The sequence below is a fragment of the Chironomus tepperi genome, unplaced genomic scaffold, assembly GCF_022539635.2.
Source record: "Chironomus tepperi strain 1889 unplaced genomic scaffold, CSIRO-AGI_Ctep_v1 contig_219, whole genome shotgun sequence".
In the NCBI taxonomy this organism is placed as follows: Eukaryota; Metazoa; Arthropoda; class Insecta; order Diptera; family Chironomidae; genus Chironomus; species Chironomus tepperi.
This window is the reverse complement of record NW_027226341.1, coordinates 2885673-2907918: the sequence shown is the minus strand read 5'-3', so window position 1 is coordinate 2907918 and position 22246 is coordinate 2885673. Positions and strand designations below refer to the sequence as shown.

The window sequence follows — 22246 nt, the reverse complement described above, 5'->3', positions numbered from 1 at the left end:
TTTAGTAAGATTCATTTGGCATCCTTTATGAATTGATCATACACATGAAATCTATAATGCTGACTTTTCATATATTGTCGTTCAATTACCCTGTCAATTATTCTGAAATTTAACATTTTCTATTGATTTTCATTAACCGGGTTTTTGAGATTTAAATTATAACGGTTTTTTGAAATTCAATTGGCTAATCCAATATCAATGATGTTATCACTAAAATAAGAAAACTTAATACAACTGAACAATTTTAACAAATTTCAAAAAACCAAAAGCGTTAGGCATCTCTTCGAATTACAATCTATCGAATGCAGATCGCAATCCTTCACTTCTACTAAAAATAAAAATCAACGACTGAAAAAAATTTGAATCCAAAAATATTTCTGAGATGATAAAATTAAAAAAAGTTTTTTCCCCAAAATCAAACGCGGAAGTTTGCATTTAAAATTGTGGAAATTTTTTCTAAAATTTTATTAAAATGTCAAGAAGTGCGATGGAAAATGTGAAAATGCTTCCGAGAATCAGGAATGCATTATTTCCAGCATCGGGTACAGGACAATACTATCCAAAATCAGCAAAATCAATACGACTTTTCAAGCAAGGATGTACAAATCGGCCGTTCTATCAAATCGTTGTTATGGAGGTTTGTTTTTAAAATTCTGTTGTTTTTAATTGCATTAAATCTTGCTATTTTTAGAGACGAAAAGCACAATACGAGCCTGTAATAGAACAAGTTGGAACTTATGACCCAATGCCAAACAGTAATAGCGAAATTTTAGTTTCCTTGAATTATGAAAGAATTCGACACTGGATTGGAAGTGGAGCTCATGTAAGTCGACCTGTATTAGAGCTTTTAGGAATTTCCGGATTCTATCCAGTCTATCCAAAAACATACATGAAAGCATGGAGAACACGGGCAGCGGAAGAAAAGAAAGAAACAGAACCAGTAAAGGAATAAAAAATCGTAGATCATAAGAAATTTTTTAGTTTATATAGATTTTAAAAAATCAAGAATAAATGCTGATGAGCATAATTCATTAAAGCTTTTTAGTACATAGACATATTAATAACATAATTAATGCCTTTCAGCAATTTGAATTTTTAACGGAAATTAAAATTTTGAATTAATTTTTTGTTGTCATTTCTAAAATTTTGTGTTCTTGTAATTTGTGAATTTAATTAATGAATGGCATCTCAAAAACAACCAATAATTCCAAGAGTTATTGTACAGACTAACGATGAAAACACGTCAAGTGATTCAAGTTCAGACAACGAATATTATGAGCCAACAGCTCCAACTATAAATCAAACTAATCTAAATACTCGTAAAACAAAAAGAAAATGGAAAGATGCAGGACTTTTACTTCCACCAAATATATTTCACAAGAAGCTAATAAGTGGCAAGTATGCAAAGAAGGTTGCTAAAGAAGCGGCTGTAGCAATGGCTGGTGTACTGGAATATTTGGTTTCTGAAGTATTGGAGATATCAAAAGAATGTGCAGATATAAATCAAAAGAAGAGAATACAACCAAGACATATAATGCTAGCAATAAAGAGTGATCAAGATTTTAATGAATTACTTAAAGATGTCACATTTCCAAGCACAGGAGTGGTTCCTTTCATTCAGGATTGTTTACTGCCTTCAAGAAGTCCAAGTCCTATGCTTGGAAAACGTACTTCAGAACAGTAAAAACATACTGATTTATTATTAATTAGCTTAATTCATCATTACCGTCTTTTATTGCAGATCAGAACCTTCGAAAACCCCAAAAAAGAAGTCAAAGAAACTCTTCCAGTTCAGAATATGAGCGATTCAGATGATTCAGATTGAATCTGTGTTGAATTAAACATTTAGGATTAAGAAGATACAAATATTTTGTACGAAAATTATTCCTTGTTTTTCTACAATTATAAAATGTAGATTAATTAAAGGTGACAAACAAAGACGAGCTAGTAAACTTAATAAAATGATAATTTAAGCAAATCTTAAAGAAAAATTTGTTTTGTTTGTAAACAAACCGAGATGATTGAATTTTTCACAGTTTCCCTCCAAATTAGTCGCCTACTTTATCAAAACATTAAAGAAATTCTTACAGAAATGATCAGCTATTTTAAAAATTCTACGAAATTTGTGCTTGCTACTGGCTCAGAAATCAGCCTATTTCAACTCCAAGAAAAGGAGAATGTCGAGGAATTCATTTATGAAGACATAAAGCCGCAATGTATAAGTAAGTTTAAAAATAATAAATTTTTAAATTTTCATTACTTGATGATTTTGGATGATTCAGAATGGATATTCTTTATTTTACTCTGCGATTCTATGTGAGAGTACAAAAAATTTTGTTAAAAAGTTTATAGAACTAATAAAAATAGTGATCTTCAATTTTTGACAATTTCCGCCACAAATTGTGTATATGTCCATACTAAGTCTTTGTTCTTATCAATTTTATTGCATTTTTAGATCAAGTGAAATTCATTAGTCAACATAATAAGACATTAAGCTATTTAAATTCTGAAAAGAGATACCAGTACATAAAATGTATAGCAACATCACACCACGAGAACGAAATGCTAGTCGCAGCAGGTCAAATATCCGGAAAAGTTTCAATTGTCAATTTCTTGCCAACAGCTGAGAGTAATTTGGAATTTACACCACGACAAAATCGACCATCATTATCGATAGCATGGAATGAAGAAGAATTAAATCTACTTGCGATGGGCTTTGATAAGAATAAATTTGATCATTCGATATCTGTTTGGGATATATCAAGGGGAGCTGCATCAGATAGTTCGATTGTAAATCTCATTGGCTTATCAGAAAGTGCACATTCAATGTGTTGGGATAAAAAGAATCTAATTGCTGGAATGAGTTCAAAATATATAAAAATGATGGATTTGAGAGGTGCGCCAACTGCATTGACAGTTAATACAAGAGCTGTAAATGGAGTGACTATTTCATCAAATAGTAGATTATTGAGCGGTTACTTTGAAAATGTTGTAAGCATTTTTGATCTGAGGAAATTTACTGAGCCAATCAATCAGTTTCAACTTGCTAATCATCTTGCGCAAATTTCTTGGTGTCCAACAACTGAAAACTGCCTCTTGTGTCTTCAAAAAGATTCCTCATTAGCGATTAATATAATTGACATACACTGGAACGGAATTGAAGATGATAATGATGCCCACTTTATTAAACGCATAATTGCACCATTCGAGATTGTTGACAGAAAGAATAAGTTTCAGCTTCTATCCAAAGCAACATCACTTGAAAATATCTGTTGGGATCCAAAATATTCAAATCAAATGCTTGTTGCTGCCTCCAATCCTTCTAACACAGCATCTTCTATTTTATTGATGGATCTTGAAGTGCCTGAACGAAGAATAGCTGTATTTGACAAATGGAACAAGCTATACACTCCATTATCTCCAGAAATTCGAGAAATTCCAATGGTTTCGCCTCCATCGTCACCGACAAATTCTACTAATTCCTGGTATCCAAATGCAGGTATAATGGAAGGAGATATTTCAGAATTATTTCAACAGCGAATTCTTCAGGATTATGGACAAATGGATTTTGAGAGAAATGCTAAAGTATGCATGGATTCATCCCTTGCGAGTGTCTGGAAAATGTTGGTACAAATGAAAAATGCAGACTGCTTTATTGGCCTTAGAACTATACTTGGAATTGACTCGAAAAGTGAAGAGCTGACTATTGCACAATCTGTAGCAGAAACTAGAGCATTCTTTGATTTTCCAAACGGAGGTGCTATAAAGGTGTACAAAAGTGAAGAAAGAGAATTTGCTATGGAACTTTGTGACTGGAAATTCATGAAAAGCGATTTAAATGGAAGTCTTCAAATGTATATTGAGGAATTGTGTAAGAAAAAGAGATATACTCGAGCTGCCATGCTTGCTGTTTTTCATTTAAGAATACGACTTGCTTGTGATATTTTAGGTAATTTAATTTGTTCCTTAGTTCCATTAAAATAATCTAAAACTTAATATTCCTTATTTTTAGCGCGAGGTGCAAATGAAATGGACGACGAAAAAAGCTCTTTGCGGATATCTGCAATAGCTTTAGCAGGATACAGCAGTGGAAATATGTGGAAAATGCAATGTGGATCAGCACAAAAGCAAATTGATGATCCTCATTTGCGTGCCATTTTTAGCTTTTTATCAGATGATTCTTTTAACGGTGTTCTGTATGAAGAAGGAATATCGATAAGTGACCGGATGGCATTTGCATGCACATTCTTGAATGATCGTCAGCTTTCAGAATACATAAAGCAAATGATTCAACAATCAATTGATCAGGGAGATTTACAAGGACTTTTAATTACGGGTGCAACGATTGATGGAATTCAATTACTTCAAGCCTTTGTGGACAGAACTGATGATGTACAAACAGCTGCAATAATTGGTCAAAAAATATTGCCAGCTGATTTACAAACAGATAATCGTCTTCAGACGTGGATTGCAATTATGCGAAATATGATGAATACATGGGAAATGTATGAAAAACGTGCAGCTTTTGATATATCCATTGCATCAACCAAAAACTCACAAAAAACTCCAAAGTCTATATTTTTGTTATGCTCATTTTGTGGAAAGTCCGTCTCTGCTTCTATTTCCCATCTTCAAGAAGATGCACGCCAAAGGAATCAAATTCAAGGCAACAAACTATCATCATGTCCAAATTGTAAAAAGCCACTTCCACGATGCTCTTTATGCTTACTACACATGGGAACTTCTTTGCCTTCAAACGTCTACAATCAATCAAATATAAAATCGAGGAATATCAAGTCATGGTTTACGTGGTGTCAATCATGTCGACATGGTGCACATTTCGTGCATATAAACGAATGGTTCAAGACTAATACTGTGTGTCCTGTAACAAGTTGTAATTGTAATTGCTTTGCAATTGATCTGCCTCTTTTGAAAGAGAAGAAAGACGATCCGAGCCTCAATGGACAGTAAAAAGAATACGACAATAGATCAGAATCTGTACATGAATTCCTGCAATATTTTTATTTTAAACCAATGGACAATGCTGTTTATGTTATGACTGTATCTTTTATTATTGTTGACCTTAAATCCTGTCCTTTGCATTCAGTATTGAGGAGAAGCACGTAGCATTGGATGGAACAAATGGGTCAAAAAATTGAAAATGTCAAAATATTTAAAAGATTTTAAAAATAAAGCTTATCCTTTATTTCACATTATATTAAATACAATTAAATGCAATGGAATTACGTTTTATTTATTACATGATTATTAATTTCAACTAATAAGCCATCTTCCACTACGTGATCTGTATCTGCACTGTAAGATATTTTATCACGCTTAAGCGTCACCATTCTACCACCTACAGAATTTATTAAAGCATTTCCAGCACACAAATCCCATTTCTTTATCCTTGTGTTGTGTAAATATATTGTGGCATTTCCTTCCAGCACTTGAACAATTTTATAGCCACTTCCGGCGGCACCAATAATTGAGGTCTTTTCTCCCAACATACTTTTGGCGAGATCTTTAACTTTGCCTGCATGACTAAGGGATACTATCGCTATAGGATTTTGTACGTTATCGTCGAGATCCTTAAATGATTTAAAATGTTATTGTGAATTCTTAAAGATATTATTAAATAACTTACTGCTTTAATATTAGCTAAATTTTCAGACACACCGTGTCCTCTCCAAGACCAATATAGCTTCTGGCTAAATGGGAAATACACAACACCAACCACAGCCTCTCCTTTTTTATCAGCAACACAAATCATCACTGATACATATTTGAACAATTTCTCTGTAAATTCTTTTGTGGCATCTAAAGGATCAATCCATAATGTAAGATCTTGTGCGGGAACATGAATATCAGGTAATTGGACACTTCCAAGTACAGAAGGATCCAAGTCAAAGAAATCAAGATCTGTTGGACAATTTTTCTTCTGGACGTCTTCTTCAGAAATTAAATTGAGCTTTGGAAATATGTGCCATAGTGAATATGCTATTTGACAATGTGAATTTACATCTGCTAAAGTTATGTAGTCATTAACTCCTAAAATAAAAAGACATTAAACTTTCTGATCAGAATTAATTGATGGAATTTTTTATTACCTTCTTGAGTCTTTCCCTTTGTCTTAACACCACCAAAATCTGGCTCATTTGATATTTTTATAACTTGATTGCCGCCTGATTTGGCAGCTAATATCATTCCTATAATTAATTTTCTTATATTTACTTCATTTTTGCTAGATTTTTTAATACTGGCTATTGTTAATGAAGTTGCAGAAAAAACATAGATTATAAATAAAACTACGCCTATAAGCGTTATAACTGCACATTTATTGACTTTTATCGCTCCTCCAAGATTCATTTATAGCCTCTTATTAGTTATATTATCTTATTGAATCATAGAAAATCAAAAATTTTGCTGTGTTGTTATTTTTGATGAAAAATTTTTCAATGGATTTTTGAATTTATTTTGACCGTTGAATTGATTGAAAATTAACAACGTAGACCCTGCCCTTGAAGGAAAAAATTCAAATATTTTTTAATCGTTATTAAAAAAGCTCTCAAGTTGTTTTACATTTAAGCTTTTATTATTAAATTTTCTATACGAGAAAACTTTTGTTCAATTTTTCATACATATTATGAGAAGTTTTTTAAATTAATATTATTAAAATTATAAAATAATTGAAAACAAAAATAATAACATAACAAAACAAGAAATCGCATCTTTTGCTATATGTACATTAATAAATTATATAATGAAAAAAATGGCTTAAAGAAGAGTATCAATGGCATGGATGACTCCATTTGTCGCTGGAATGTTTGATGTTAGAATTGTGCTTTCATTGACTTTTACTTTGCCTATAAAAAGTATAAGAATTTTAGTTATGAAATGGCAGCTTAGAGATCCTATGAACTTACCACCATTCTTTTGTACTGTAATGGATTTATCTTCAGCCAAAGTGTCTTTAACTTGATAGAATCGCATGCCTGATGTAAATAGTGTACCTGGTACAATATGACGATTGACTAACTGTTGTGCTGAGTCTTTATCACTGATCATTGTATTCAATTCCTCTGGTGTCAAGTGACTGAATGCAAAATCAGTTGGTGCGAATATCGTGTATGTTTTGATACCTATGGGAAATATTACAGTCAATATCCTCGCCCAAAAAATCATAAAAAATACATCATACCTTTATTTTGTAATGTATCAGCCATGTTAGATGCGAATACAGCTCTCAAGAAATTCGTGAACCTTCTTTCTCTGTCTGATTGAAGTGTCTGTAAAATATCTCCAACTAGGAATAGAAATAGAAATTTTTTGATCAGTCACAGCTGTTGAATAATAAGGAAAGTTTAAGTACCTGGAAGAGGGAACATGCATCGATCGATAGCATGAGCAATGCCTTGTGGAATTACAATATCGTTATTGTCTGGTGAAATTGTTGCACCATTGATTGTCGTCACTTTAATGTCATTCCATTCGATATCTTGCATTTGATATTGATTAACTCTAAGTTGTGTACCGGCAAGGGAAACTCCAGTCATTTCGTCTTGTAATTCTTCAATTTTGAATGAGCCTGGAATTACGTGATGGAGCAAAAGACCGCTCAATAATCTTGGATTATTTCTGAACTTTTCTTCAGCCTTTTCAGGTCCTCCAAGTTGTACCAATAAACTCTTGAATGCCTTATCAGTTGGTGCGAAGATTGTGTATGGACCTGTTTCGTTCAAGATGCTGTCTAATCCTGATTGACGTAAATATTTAGCCATTGCGAATAATCCACTATTTCTAAGAATTTCAGCCAAATCTGGTGTTTTTTGTGTGGTAGCTTGGACAGTAGTTGGTGGTGTTGTGGTAAATGTAGGTGAATATGAGATTGATGAACGGACAGGTGTTGAGAATGCAGGTGAAACTGTTGATGCACTTACAGTTTGAACTAATTTTTGTGCTTCCGCATTGCGAATGTAATTAATTGAACTAGCTGTGGCATAATCAGGTGCCTCAGTTGTTGATAATCTTTGTACACGTGGTGTTACTGAGAAGATGTTATTTCTTTCTGTCGTTTCGAATGTTGGCAATGTCGAGTATGGTGATCGTCCATTATCTTCCTTTTGTGTCGTTGCCGAGAATGAATAATGGAAAGCTGATGAACCGCGTGTGATTGGTGTTTTGACAGGTGTTACTGTCTGTGGAGCAGTAGTCGATGCTGTGTATTTAATTGTCGATGGTGATGATTTTGCTGCTGTACTGATTATGTTGCCATTTGTAGCTCGATGATTTTTCGGGACAGTTGTTGAAATTACTGGTAAACGTGTTGAAATTGTAGTTTGTTGCTGTTGGGTCGTTGTTGTTGTTGGCTGTGCAACTGTAGTTTTTGGTGTAGGAACTTCAATTGGAGCAACAACTTTCTTTGCTGCTGGTGGTAATTGAATGTCTCCATTTTTAATGCGTTTAAGTATAGTATCAACTTCTGAGCCTGCGGTCTTGACTTCTTTATCATTATTTGACTTTACGCCTTGAACTTTATAACTTCCATCGTCTTGCTCTTCAAGATACACAAATGTTACTTTCTTTTGTGATGGAACTTTTTGTACCTTTTGTAATCCACTCTCTGATTGTTTAATGACCTCAAAGTCAGTACCGCCCGCTGGCAAAAATCCACTCTTTGCTAAATCTTCAATCGATAATGGTGCCTGTGTAGTTCCAGTTGCAATTGGCTCAACAAGTTGACCACCTTGTGCTTTTCTAATCAATTCCGGGTCAGTAGTTCTTATTACTTGAACTTTTTCGCCATTTGGTAAAACAATGTCTTGTGCTGTGAAATCTTTACCTCCTAAATCGGGTGTCTCTTCAGCCAGTGTCTGTTTCAATTGTTTCAATAGCTCGTCACGTGAAAGTGGCGATTTTGCTTTAGCTGATTTTGAGCCTTTCAATGCATCTTGTTTCAATTGGCTTAATAATGTACTTTGGCGATCTCCCTGTAACAATTGCTTAATATCTTCCGCATTCAATATTTTAATCTCTTGTTTAACTTTACTCTTTTTAAGTGGAACGACATTTAGCGAACTTTCAGTTGTTGTTGTTGTTGTTGTAGGAGCTTTTGTAGTGGTGGTAGAAGCTTGAGTTGTTGGGAATTGCTGATAATATTGTTGAACGGATTTTTCGAATGCTGTCAAATCTGTCGGCTTAACACCTTGCTGTCTAACAAAGTTTGGTGCTTGAACTGAAGGTGATTGTTGTGCACGTAACTTTTCTTGTGTTTGCACTTGTAATATCTTTTGTTTTTGTACAAAATCTTCGTGAAGACGTTGAACTTGTGCTTGTTGATTTTGGAAGTATTTCTGGGCGAATTTTTCGTGCTTCTCAATGAGCTTTTGACGGCCCAATTCTTCATTTCTTTTTTGTTCTTCTGTACGTGTATCGAAAAATACATTTGATCTCTGCTCTAATGGAAGTGATTGACTTTGATGGATGAAAGGATTTTGATTTTGAGGTTGGAAATTAGTAAAAACTGGTGGCTGTTGTGATTGTTGTTGTGGTGCAAATTGTACATTTCCATTTGGGAAGAAGTTTTGTTGTGGACGAATTGGAGGTTGCTGAACTAATGGTGCTGCAATTGGACCGAATCCATTAGCATCTTTGAAAATTGGACCTGATTGTGGTGCCAAAAATTGAGGTTGTGGTTGATTGAAGGACACTTGACCAACTTGATTTTGTACGGATCTTTGGAATTGTGTATTTTGAGGTTGTACTGGTGCTTGAATGGATGGCTGAATAATAAATTCGGGTATGAAATTACTATGGAATCTAAAAGGATTAATTAAATTTACTTGTCTAAAAAGTTGAGGTGGTTGTTGATTTGGAAGCTGTTGAGATGGTTGCGGTTGTGATGGGAAAAATCTTGTATTAGGATTTGTCTGTGGTTGTGGAAAAGCAAAGGATTGTTGTGATTGTTGCTGAACAAATCCACCAAATTGATTTCTCAATTGTGGCTGTTGAACATTAAATCGATGTTGATGCTTTTGTATGTCTGTTAATATATGATTTTGTTGTACATGATTTAACTGTCTACGCTGTATTGGTGCCTATCGAAAAAATTAAATTAAAGACATTGTTAGTAAATTGCGTAACTGAAATTATTAAAAACAAAGAAAAGAATGGCCAAAAGGAAACAAAACCCATCTTTACAACCACATGACACATAACTTCTCTTACTTCTTACATCTACAATAAAATAAAAGGTTTAATCACGCATAAATAAATGGGCAAAAAAAATATTTAATAACACCCGACAAGTTGGAATGAAAAGAAGAGCCGAAAAGTGAAATTTATGAAACGAAAGTGAAAGAAGAAACAGCTACAGAGAAAGAAGTAAAAAAGATTGTTGATCCATACAAATACAATGTGCTTACTCTTCGTTGTAAGGCCGAATACTTGAGAAGAGAAAGAAATGTTCACACGTTAAAGAAATTTTTTCCTACAATCAAGCAAGAAATTATTGTTATTATTTTTTGGTGGCTTCATCTTAATGATCCTCTTACGTAATCTATCTTTTTTTGGTCTTTTGGTCTTTGACTGTGATGATTATTTTTGGTTTTAGTGGTTTTATTTGCAAAATCGCATTCCTATAAGATGATAAAATTATATTTAATTTATCTCTTTTTGCAACTTTTGTGTTTGACATTTTCAAATAAAAGGCATCAATTTTGCGTTGAGTGATTGATCTATTTCGCATGCTTCTACTTTATGTTTGCAAAATAATGACGATAGCCTCATTTTAATAGCAAAAAAAGATAAAAGTAAATAAATTCAAAACATTACATATTTCTTTGCTCTTTTATGGATAATTGTATGTCTATTATCTCTTCTTCCACACTTTTCACATTCATTACATTGCGTCATGTACAAGTTCACATAATAAATATTTAAGTCTATATATGTTGAGAAGATGAAACAAGACTTGTGATGTGCAATAATTATCAATAAATTTTACTTTGAAATTGCATCATAAGCACAGACATCAATCCAGGTTGTTGATCGCAATTGAGTCTGTTTTTACCTCTTACTTCTGTGATGGCCATTTGCTTTTATTGCAATTCGGTCATTAGCTCAATAATGGTCAAATTTGTAAGAGTAATTAAAATATTAAAGTATTAAACGGAAGTACTTTCAAGATAAAAATGGGAAGTAATTACTCCGTCCGTGCAGATTATTAATGTGACTATAAAAGTTACGCAAAGCTATTTAAAATATTTCATTTGACATTCAGCTGTTCATCCAAAATTTCTGTCATTTAAATGAAAATGCGAACAATACTTTTAGTGATCTTCATTGTGTCATATTTTGGAAGCTTCATACAATGTCAAGGTAGAGGTCCGAGGACCTTGATTTTGACAGAACAGGAGTTGAAGTTTGCTGGAACTGCATTACGTGCAGCATTAACTTCTAATTCCAATTCATATGTAAGTACTCTTCATCTTTTGGTATTATGACGGTCCTATGTGCAGTATACCAAGATTTAAAGGAATGAAGTAGCTTTTATGATTTGCTTGACATGTGACTACCTTTTTCTTGTAAACTCTAATAAACAACATGCTTGGGGGATTAAAGAAATAAAATTTTAATCTCCAAGGCTCACTGAGTTCACTCAAGCGTTCCTTTTATTATTGGCATGCTTTAATTGTCGGTTAGGAAAGTATGCACACCGTTGCCGTTGTAGGAGCATTTAAAATTGTGTGTATTGAGGTATTAGAAAATAAATAATTAATGGATTTGATTAATGTCATGAAATTTAGCGAAGAAAAAATGGAAATCGTCGTTTCACTGGAACCTTTACAATAGTTGAAAGAGATGCATGTGGTGGACTTGACATACGTATTGATGCTGACGTTGATTTTGTAAATTCAAATGGTTATCGTCGAGACAATTATCAATCAGAAGTAAAGGATGTACCAAAACATATATCAGGAAGCACTAATGGTGGCTATGCTGGTCGCTTTAATTACTGATTATTTATTTAAATACTTAGGTAAATTAGTCTCATTGTAAAAAAATAAATAATAAAAAAATCAGCGCTGTTCATTGCATATCCTACAATTACTGTGCTTAATTCACATGACGATCAAATGAACGATAAAGACCGTAGGTGTTTTTTATACAGCCTATAGATGAAATAATCATAATTTTGTATTAAGAGTGAAAGCTTATCGCTTCAATAGACTGAGAGGCTAAGTGTGAAGTATATTAGTCATAAACCTATCTTTCATTCAATAATTGAGAAACTGAATTCCAGCAATAATAACATCGTAGATACATCTTTGTCACTTCACCTTTACATAATAATTAATTTGTTATTGTCTCTAACATTATTCAATCAGTCTTTGGATGATGTGAAGGGATGTTATGTAAAAAATTGATTATAATCAATGTCTTAAAATCGACTCTTTTTCTTTGCTAATTCTTCCTTACCAAAAAGTGTCATCATTTGCATACATTTTTGCGAATTTCTTTCATCTTTCTTTTTTTTGACCACTATAGACTTGCCATGCCGTTACTTATATGTTTGAAATAATGAAATTTCGAAAGTTTTCCTCTAAAAAAACAGAGCTGATGTGATTTTGTCTCGAGAAAAAAAGAGAGACATCCGCATTTTTATGTAAACACATGTGATTTGTATTGATGATGAATAGCCCGAAATTGAATTGAGATAATATCAACTGATTTATTTTATGTTATGGATACAAGATTGTAAGATGTTTCCGATTGTAATTTAATTTTTTATTGAGTTTTATGATGAACTGAATTTTAATTCTTTCAAAAATGTATGTATGTCTATGATTTCTCTCGCTTCCTATATAATATCAATATGAATGAAATTTAAAATTTAAAGTGTGTATTATTTGAGTAAACAATGAAAGCAGGCATGCAAATATCTCTCTTCAACATGATATGAATAAAGTTCAAGATCATAAGTTGAAATGCCTATTAAATAGCAAGCACAATCATTGATCATGAATTCCATCAAATATTATTATTTATGGAAAATATTTCAATATCATAAAATTGAATTCCGAGCTGCACGATCAAATTATTAATTGAAAAAACTAAGATTAGGTATCAAATTTTTTCACACGTTTTTTGTTTTACAGCATGTCGTTAAATTATTGACAAAAAAATTTAGTTAAGGAGAAATTTGCCTTTTTAATATTCATATAATCAAAAAAATTAGAAAGGATGTATCGTAAAAAAATTTCTGTTGGGTGTACCAAATGTTATGTGAATAGTATAGCACCAAACACAGAATTCAATTGCTAATTGTGAATATAATGATGCCCGTATAAAATAGCTATTAAAAATCATTTTGCAATAAATATAAAGTACCTCAATGTTTTTAACTTTTAATTCAATATTCCAAATATTAAATTACAAATTGATTTGGAATCTCAACAAAATAGTAAGGTATGAAATGCTTTCGAAAAAGAAAAGTTTCCGCATCAGTATTTTTGCTTAAAGAGTAAAACATAATAAAAAAAATTTTTTCACTGTCATCAGTCGCTTGAATAAAAATGTAGTGGATGAAATGAGCAATTTTACCATTATTATTGTTATCTCAAGCAATTTCTGCTTCTTTGAGTCGGAATGTGTCAATCAATAGACGAAAAAAGAAGAAAAACGTTTTAAATTTTTCAGACAAATTTAATGCCACTTTTCATTGAAGTTACTTGCTTGACTTCTTAAATTGAAAAATTGAAGTCTTTTGTTATTTTTTGTTAACACTAAATTTAATTAATTTATTTAATGGAACTAATCTAATCTAATCTACTTCAAAGATGAAAGTTTTTGGCAATGACTTACAATTGGAGGTGGTGTGCTTAATTTTACAGGACTTAACTTGACATTACAAACGAAACAGTTTCATTTACCATTTAATAAAATCTCCTACATGTGATAGAGACTCCTACACGTGATGGATGTAACACACATTTAAGATCCGAATAGTACAAATCGGAAAATCGATCAAAAATTAGGTTTCAGATCGACGTGACTCTGATTTGTAACCGGATACGGTATTGAGAGTCATACTAGAGTCACGTTGGTCTTGATTGCAGATTTTGAAAGGATTAACCGACTTATGCTATTCGAAACAATCTTAAAATACCAAAATATTGCCGAATTGCTAAATAACTGCGCCGTCGAGTCATGAAGATCTCTGAATGAAGAACAAAGCATGAATAATTTACTGAGTAAGCTCGTCATCTTACTTTCATTCAATACAATAAGACTAAAAATTGTTTACGCAGAAAATGTGTTGATTATACAATCAATTCATTTACTTAAGTAGTAACAATTCTGTAATGCGAAATGATTCAAAGCAAGAAGAAGAGAAGATGATAGAGACACAAAGAGTGAAGAGCCGAATAAATTATTTAATTTTATTCACAGTATAAAATGAAAAAAATAATTAACCTTTTCCTATGAATGAACTCTTGAAAGAGGAAGAAGAATTTATGATGTTTAAATTTCTCACTTTACGCAATTTTTTTCTTTTTCTTATTTAATCTCTTCTTTACTTTAAGCGCATGCTGTTGGTACACGATGCATGCTAGTGCCGACTGCGCATAATAAATTATTCCGCATGTTATTGTTACTCTGTTTCTGGAGTATTGTTTTTTGATTAACAGTAGGTAAGATCAAGTTTGAATGCTACATAATACAAAAGTAACAAGTAAATGTGTAATAAGCCTCTTGATGGTAAATGATGATGATCGTGATACTAATATGGAAATCAATTTAATAAGGTAGGAAAACTGACTTTTTTTCACAAATTTAATGATGAAAATGAATTTGATAAATTGCGTATAAATGTTTATCATTAAATATATCCAAAAATTACATTCAGTTCCTCAAATCACAAAATAAAGCGATTGAGAAAATTCAGTTTTATTTGATCGAAATGAAAGCATCCGATCGAAAAAATGATTGTAAAATTGTGCTGAAAATGGAAATCTCAATAATTTAGTTAGCTGATGATTTCCAATTAATACTTAATTTGAACATTAGGTTGCAGAAATGTTTATGAAATGAGATACGCTTAAATAGGCTTGGACACTAATGAAAGTATCAAACTTTTTTTGGAGATTTAAAAAATGTGTTATAATTAAGTTATCTGATTTAAATACTTATAACCAATCCAAACAGACAAGGAGCCGCCACGGAGCTGATCCAAATAAATCAGCCTTTTGGATGCTAAATTTAGGCGGCTTCTAATTGGCGCTAATAAAGGAGCTTTAGCGGTGCCTTAAGCTCCATGACGGAGCTTTCTTCATTTGTGCCTTTCAGGATTGTTATACATCATGTCCAACAAGATTTCCAAAGATCAACACTGATTACAATTTCCAATTCTTAGGTAATCCTCGCTTCATAAATAAATTTCTTATTCATTTTTAAAATTAAATTTTTGCTGCACGAAAATCATGTTGCATACCCATAAATTAATATTTTTATATTCCATATATGCTCTATTTCAATTTTGTGATAAGTTTTTATACTTTATCTTAGTTTCTCTCTCACTTCATAAAGCATTATTTTCACTTATTTGTTGAGTATATGATTTTGTAAATTACTTACAATTTTTGTGTTTTTCAATTTTTCATTTATGATGCTTGTTGTTATTCAAATTATCGAGTTATTATTAAAAGATAATGCATCAGTTGTTTTCATTCAAGTAAATTAAAATACATTTTTAATGATATATTGAAAAGTTGTATCTTGGTTTAATTAATGGATAAGAAATAAAAGTGAAAAATATGTTTTGAATCTGCGGTATTTTGAATTTGCACACATCATTGGTGTTAATGATGCATTCAAGGATTTACCCATTATGTAACTTTGAACACAAAAATACTGAAGGAATCGATCAATCACCAAAAATATTTTTCTAAAATTTCCTGGCATTTCCAAAATGTAAATCTAATTAGTTTTATTGTGTAATGCATGCTTTCAATTTATCATCCGTTTGCGGTTAATAAGCTCTTCATTTATCTTTGATCCAAATTGATCTTGCAGTTAAAGAAAGTTATTAAGTAAATTAGGCTCTTTAAAATTTTTCACTACCTTTTCATTGTCGGTAATTTATGAAAAACATACAAAATGACATGACAATAAAATCCAAAATTTACTTAATTCAAGCACATTCATTACAAACTTTGCGTAAAGATTATAAGATATATTTCTTTAATGTATGTAGTTCAAAGTGTAATGTTGGTTGACTTTTGACTTACTTTACTTTTTGACATCTAGTTTATGGTGATGATTTGAGAGATTAAAGATTTACGTAACGGTAATTGTCTGTCATTAATAATTGTGGCGTTAAAACTTAACAAGCTTGTTTCGATAATTTTATATCAAGTGTAATTGAAGGTATTACACATCACTTTTTCACGTCGATACTCTATCCTCTCACTTAATTGAATAATTACACTTGATCGTATCAGAATTATCGAACTTAATTTTAAATTTTGAGATTTACAAAATTGGATTAAAATAATAATATCTTAAACGATTATGTCAATGCGTTAAGGTTTAAGTGTGTTTATTTAATAAGCTTCTATAACTTTCGATTTCTTTTGGATTTGAATTATTTACTCTTTTCGGTCGTGCTCACTTTGTAAATTGAATAACAAAGATTATCTGTTTGCTTTCTTAATACAATAAAAGTTATCAAATTAAATGGTCATGCATATAACACATTATTAGTTTTAGCCATTTCAAACATGTGCTTGATCTACTCTTCAGTTTGCAGGTTATTTTGCATTGATACGTGAAAGACATGAAAACATTAAGTAAAGATAATTAACAGAGCTCGAAGTCGACTCAGATTTAGCATGAAAAATTCGACTTGACTCCTTATATAATTCGAGACGACATCGAGCTCTGTTAATTAGCAATAAGTGCCCTTTGGATCCCCTAACAGATATCATCTTTGAGGAAGTTATCTTCAAACTTCTATTGACAAAGTACTTGTGGTATTTAAAATTTCACAAAGATCAGCTTTAATTTGCTCTAATTAATATTGTCAAACAATATAAAAATAATCATAATTTTAATTTAATTCAAATGATTTAGAATAAATTATCAAAAGCCTACAATATTGTGTATCAAATTACACTATAGAAACTGAGTAGGAAACTGAGGAACTAATATATTGAAATTAATTTGCAAAGTGACAGGAATGCTTTAAAAAGTTTATAATATTATAAAATAAAATCAATAAAACGTAAAATTTAATTTATTCATACTTTTTCTCTAAATATATTAAATTGACTTTCTTATAAAAGTGTGAATGATTTTTTATGATAATATTTAAGAGAAATTCAAAAACTATTAAGCATCGGCATGATATTTATTACATTCACATGTATTGTTATCATAATTGTTGTGATCTATGTGGTATAGTGAGTAATTTTAAAAATATTACAAGCATCGTCTGTTGAGTAATGTTCAATGTTAATGAACTAAACACACTTAAAAATCGTTAAAAAATTTATTTACCAATTTTAAACTCATTTTCGCAGTTAAAAATTGTTTTATGGATACTTAAAGAAATATTTCACTTTAAATGATTCGCACCTCTTAAAGTTTGGAATCTATGCATACAAATCATAATGTACTTTATGTGTATGATCATTAAGTGAAGCAATCAAAATTTTTGACTTTGAGACCTGGGGCGAATTACATTATTTGTCAAATAACAAAAGATATCATTTGTGTGATTCATGTAAAGCTTTTCATTGATGACTGATTACTTTTCACGAAGTCAGATGAATAAGATTTCTTTTATTCCATCCACTTGAAATTAAGAGGCAACAGATTCTTTTTCAGTATATTATAAATATTTTAAGATCATGTAACAATAAAATATTGAACATACACTTTTTAACATTCCGATCACGTAAAATTACATGTGAAAGATTATTTACTTGCTGACCATTTCGAGATAAATAAGAAGAAAAAGAAGATGTAGGAAAGGAATTTTTAAAAAAAGACCTTTCATTTTCGTTTTCATTTTCGCTGACGCTCAATTTCATTTTCTCGCAGATATGTGAGTTTTGTTTCTTCTTCATTTTGTCGCTTTAGTACCCTGTTCTTCCGATTGCGGTACCATATACTATTTATTACTGCTATCGACTATGAAGATGTTGTTTTTTTTTGTGAGGAATGAAGAAAATACTTTCGACAAAAGTATTTAGGTTATATTTGGTTGATAAATATTTAATACAAGATGAAGATGAGTAAAGTCTCTGATCATCATACGTGAGGTCATTTCATGATTTCTCATTGGGATATGTCGATTGATTGGTGGGTTGAATAACCTTTTGATGTGAAAATGACAATTAAATATTGCGAAACTTTCGGAAGTAATAAAAGTAGTGTGAAATTTAATTTAAAGTATGGGTCAGATGAGATTTAAATGTACAAATCGTTTGGTACATTCAAAAGAAATTTTGAACAATTGATTAAACAATTTTCACTTAATATCTCTATGTACCACCTGGCTAGCAAAAAATAAAATTAATTTTACTATCTTCTCATACCTTACACATTGGGGCCAAAAGTGGAAAAGATGGCAATAATTCATCTGATATGTCTATATTATAGACACTCTTCTCATACCTTAGGCATGTTTGATTGTGCTTTGCAAAGCATTAAATGAAAGAAAAAGTTTTTTTTTATGCTTCTCTATAAGTGTTTTTATTTTATCTTTTAATATTTATTCCAACCACAGAGTGTTAAATGACAGTATATTGTCCATCTTGAATTGTTAAAATTATACAGAGAAAAATGTTAATTCATCTAAGTACTCATTTTACCTACTCGTAATGAGCGGTGGACGGTTGGAAATTTATTTCATTCAGTATTGAAGCAAATGTTAAACTTTGAAAGAGAATCATAGGACCAATACAAAAGAAGACACTTAAATGGTAAATTTGCACAAATATTTACATAACCCACAACCATTGAGGCTTTCTTTATGACAATGATGATTACATTTATTTCTTTTTATGATACTCATATGCGGATGTATTTATTACTAGATTAATTACTTTAAAATCGTGTAAAAAAATGTTCGCATGGCGAAATGAAGTTTTTTTTTTCATGTTCGGAAATGAGGAGGACTATATTGTAAACAACAATTGTCTTCATTCAAGAATGTTAATTTTTTTTTACAAGTGATAATTGAATGACATGAAATGACAATAAAAATGAATTTGTAATATTTCTTGCGAGAAGGAGGAGTTGATGTGGCATTTTATGAAAATTAAAAATCGCAATCAACCTCAATTTTCGTTTATGTCCCGAGTGACATAAAAAGAGATAGCTCCTCTATGGAGCTTTTTATGCTCCCTTAAGCTCTTCATTATGGGTGCCAAATTTAGGCGACTTAAATTTACTGTTAACATAAGAAGCATTAGCGGAACCTTAAAAGATCCATGGCTGAGCCTTTTCCATTTATGTCGCTTAAATTTAAATAGTTTTATAAATGCAGCATTAGTTCAAGCTGATGTTCAGCTTATGATGGCTAAAACATCTTCAAAAAACCATAAAATGCTAAATGATCACTCTTATGCTTAAATTCATCATAAGGAAATACATCAAATTTTCTCTTTGGAATTGAGGGATATTAAAATGCACATTAAGACTTCAAAAGGTTATCGACTGCATGTTAGAGTGTCATTAGTACCCAGTTTTCTAATAATGATATCATACTTGTAATAAAAGTAAAATTTCCATCTGTTTGAAAATGTTACAAGTCCATATGATTAATGATATTGTCTAAAGACAACAATATTTGAAGCCTAGCTGATTGAAATTTAAAAATACATCGTCAGATTGATAATAGGAAGAGATAGATGCTATTAGCTTAAAAATTCCGATGAGTAGGTCGATACAATACTAGAAATTTTTGTTTTCAAATATAAAGGCAGGCTATAAACATTCCTATATAACTTTAAAAATATGCAATTTTTACATCTCCCTGTGTGCTATCAAGAGAAAATGCATATTTTTAATATATTTCTTTTTCTTCTTCAAATAAAACTGAAAGAAAGTGAAAAAGACAACAACGCGCGGCTGTGAATCTTCAACTGCATAATAAGATAATGTTGAAGACAAATTTTATGATTTCATTCATTTTTTTTCCTTTTCGAAAAATCTCGGCTGTATTGCTGCGAATATCACATCGCAATAAAATGAGGAGAAATTTATTTCGTCATTTCTTTCCTTCCTTTTTTATGTAGTTATAAAATTGGCAGGAATCATTATGACATATTGTTTCTTGATTGTATGTGAACGAAACTGGTTAATATTTGGAATGTTGGTGCAATCAGGCCCTAACTTGGCACCTTTAACTTAAAATTTATGAATTTTAATCTGATGCATGATTGAATACCCGGATGACATTCCTTATGATACTCAAATCGTTATCAAGATCAACCCATGCATTAGGAATTAGGATATTATTAACTTTTATTAGAGTTCGGTCAATAATCGATTTCAGGCCTGCATTTCCCAGAATCGCAGGCAAGCAGTTTTGGCCTGTACCTTATTATTCGGTCAAGGCTAAATGCCTGCAATTTCGGACAGACCCACATTTTTTAATTGAAATGATTTCTGAGAAATTTATTAAAATTTGAATTTTTACAATTTCTTCAGATCTTATTTTAGTCAAAAAGTCCCAACTTTTGAAGTGTGTCGAAACTCGTTAATTCATAATAGCAACTGATTTAAGGCCTAACCTTTAATAAATTTCATCATCCCCAAATTTTTAAACTCTTTCTTTTTCCTTTTTGATGCCAAAAAACCCGAAAAAAAAATTACTTAAAATATACATGTTTTGACATATACTTACTTGTCGATATGGCGCAATACCTTGCGAATTAATTTCTGCTAATAATACACAATAAAGCACAAATATCACTTTCATTGTGCCCATGATATTTTATTTTATTTCTTATTCTTCCTCGAACTATCGTTGCTTAATTTTATTTATTTCCTTTTTTTATCTTTCAATACTTGAAATTTCAACTTCTTTACTTTTTCTCTCCTTCACAACTTTATTTCATTTATATCTTGAGACTAATAGTGTTGTGTGGAGTAAAAATTTCCTTTCGAAATTGAACTATGCAATGCGATGACTTATCGAACTTGAAGTCTTACAATCTCTTTTCTTCTTTACTGCTTTCCTTGGATTTACTTTATAAATATAAATTTTTTATTTTATGTTTATTTAACTTTTTACAAATATCTGCTCACTCCTTAAATTATTGCGACTGAACAGCACGACCGAATAAACGTAACTGAATAAAATAATACAAAAAAATTTCTTTTTGGTAGAAATGAAAATTTCTTTTACCTTTCATCTTCATATCGCAAAACTTCTCTCAAAAAACAACAATTAAGATGAGCGTGTGTATATTGTATACAGTTTTTATTTTTCTTTCCGTGTCTACTACGGCTGATGCTTGAGTCTGCTTCTTTTTCTTCTGTTCGTTTTGTTTTGCTACTTTATTCATAGTATTTTTTTTGATCATTTCTCAGCTCATACTTACCATGTAAAATGAATTTTTTTTTGTAAGTACTACAACAAAGAATTGCATATTGCTCTTTCCAGCTTGTTTTGTCTCTCCCTCTCGATTATTTACGAATTTTATGAATTGCCAGACAAAATGATTTTAACATGCACGCAAAAGTATTAAACAAGAAACTTCACGATCTCTCAAAAAGTATCAAAAAAGCGGCGGAAATGCTTTTATCTCAACTGCTTTTTTTTCTCGATAGATTACCGTGCAATTATAATTTATGTTATAATTAATATTTTTGATTTTTCATTTGTTATTTCATAGAATCAATTGAAATTGAAAGTATGATCAATGAATGAAAGAACGACCATGCGAATAATTAGTGTAAGAAAATTAAAAGCTATGAGATGTCGGAAAATGTTTGTTGTTATTTAATTTCAGATAAATGTCATGCTTAAAGCTTACAAATGAAGCTTTTGTATGATGATGACTCTTTTTAACGGTTTTAGAAAAATTTAAATTGTTTTCATATTTTTGACTTTAAAACCAATCAAATGTTTCTGAATAATTCATTAACATTTGAAATGCTTATGAACACTTTTTCTATACGTGAATATTTTCTTGCAAAATAGAATAAATGCACCTGAAGATAATTT

At 31.0% G+C, this 22246-nt stretch overlaps 5 protein-coding genes and 1 long non-coding RNA gene across 6 annotated transcripts; 4 read left to right on the top strand and 2 right to left on the bottom strand.

Moving 5' to 3' along the window:
* Positions 1-422: 422 nt before the first annotated feature.
* LOC139090774 (small ribosomal subunit protein bS16m-like) lies at positions 423-1016 on the top strand. Its single transcript, XM_070640596.1, has 2 exons — positions 423-637; positions 692-1016. The coding sequence occupies exons 1-2, from the start codon at positions 473-475 to the stop codon at positions 950-952; spliced, it is 426 nt and encodes a 141-aa protein (XP_070496697.1). The 5' UTR covers positions 423-472; the 3' UTR covers positions 953-1016.
* Positions 1017-1180: 164 nt separating this feature from the next.
* Positions 1181-1684, top strand: LOC139090714 (histone H2A-like). Its single transcript, XM_070640513.1, has one exon. It carries the CDS (start codon positions 1181-1183, stop codon positions 1682-1684), a length of 504 nt encoding a protein of 167 aa, XP_070496614.1.
* A 376-nt stretch (positions 1685-2060) lies between these two features.
* Positions 2061-5233, top strand: LOC139090761 (GATOR2 complex protein MIOS-like). The gene is made up of 3 exons (XM_070640577.1): positions 2061-2222; positions 2456-3949; positions 4013-5233. Exons 1-3 carry the CDS (start codon positions 2093-2095, stop codon positions 4969-4971), a joined length of 2583 nt encoding a protein of 860 aa, XP_070496678.1. The 5' UTR covers positions 2061-2092; the 3' UTR covers positions 4972-5233.
* Positions 5188-6446, bottom strand: LOC139090762 (putative inositol monophosphatase 3). The gene is made up of 3 exons (XM_070640579.1): positions 6111-6446; positions 5648-6051; positions 5188-5591 (listed from the first exon to the last, which is right to left on the bottom strand). Exons 1-3 carry the CDS (start codon positions 6367-6369, stop codon positions 5244-5246), a joined length of 1011 nt encoding a protein of 336 aa, XP_070496680.1. The 5' UTR covers positions 6370-6446; the 3' UTR covers positions 5188-5243.
* A 286-nt stretch (positions 6447-6732) lies between these two features.
* LOC139090712 (eukaryotic translation initiation factor 4 gamma) lies at positions 6733-11093 on the bottom strand. The gene is made up of 6 exons (XM_070640511.1): positions 11079-11093; positions 9843-10097; positions 7373-9782; positions 7202-7306; positions 6927-7142; positions 6733-6866 (listed from the first exon to the last, which is right to left on the bottom strand). The coding sequence occupies exons 1-6, from the start codon at positions 11091-11093 to the stop codon at positions 6778-6780; spliced, it is 3090 nt and encodes a 1029-aa protein (XP_070496612.1). The 3' UTR covers positions 6733-6777.
* Positions 11094-11283: 190 nt separating this feature from the next.
* On the top strand, positions 11284-12108 carry LOC139090823 (uncharacterized). Its single transcript, XR_011544460.1, has 2 exons — positions 11284-11474; positions 11808-12108. It is a non-coding gene; the product is annotated as an uncharacterized lncRNA (long non-coding RNA).
* Positions 12109-22246: the final 10138 nt, after the last annotated feature.

Bases quoted from the DNA above. Each gene is read 5' to 3' on its own strand.
- LOC139090774 (XM_070640596.1), top strand. From the start codon at position 473: ATGTCAAGAAGTGCGATGGAAAATGTGAAAATGCTTCCGAGAATCAGG. The intron at 638-691 runs GTTTGTTTTTAA...TGCTATTTTTAG, and splicing joins ATCAAATCGTTGTTATGGAG to AGACGAAAAGCACAATACGA.
- LOC139090714 (XM_070640513.1), top strand. From the start codon at position 1,181: ATGGCATCTCAAAAACAACCAATAATTCCAAGAGTTATTGTACAGACT.
- LOC139090761 (XM_070640577.1), top strand. From the start codon at position 2,093: ATGATCAGCTATTTTAAAAATTCTACGAAATTTGTGCTTGCTACTGGC. The intron at 2,223-2,455 runs GTAAGTTTAAAA...TTGCATTTTTAG, and splicing joins CATAAAGCCGCAATGTATAA to ATCAAGTGAAATTCATTAGT. The intron at 3,950-4,012 runs GTAATTTAATTT...CCTTATTTTTAG, and splicing joins ACTTGCTTGTGATATTTTAG to CGCGAGGTGCAAATGAAATG.
- LOC139090762 (XM_070640579.1), bottom strand. From the start codon at position 6,369: ATGAATCTTGGAGGAGCGATAAAAGTCAATAAATGTGCAGTTATAACG. The intron at 6,052-6,110 runs GTAATAAAAAAT...TTTTTATTTTAG, and splicing joins AAAGGGAAAGACTCAAGAAG to GAGTTAATGACTACATAACT. The intron at 5,592-5,647 runs GTAAGTTATTTA...AAATCATTTAAG, and splicing joins ATTTAGCTAATATTAAAGCA to GATCTCGACGATAACGTACA.
- LOC139090712 (XM_070640511.1), bottom strand. The intron at 9,783-9,842 runs GTAAATTTAATT...TTTATTATTCAG, and splicing joins CACCTCAACTTTTTAGACAA to CCATCCATTCAAGCACCAGT. The intron at 7,143-7,201 runs GTATGATGTATT...TATTTCCCATAG, and splicing joins TGATACATTACAAAATAAAG to GTATCAAAACATACACGATA.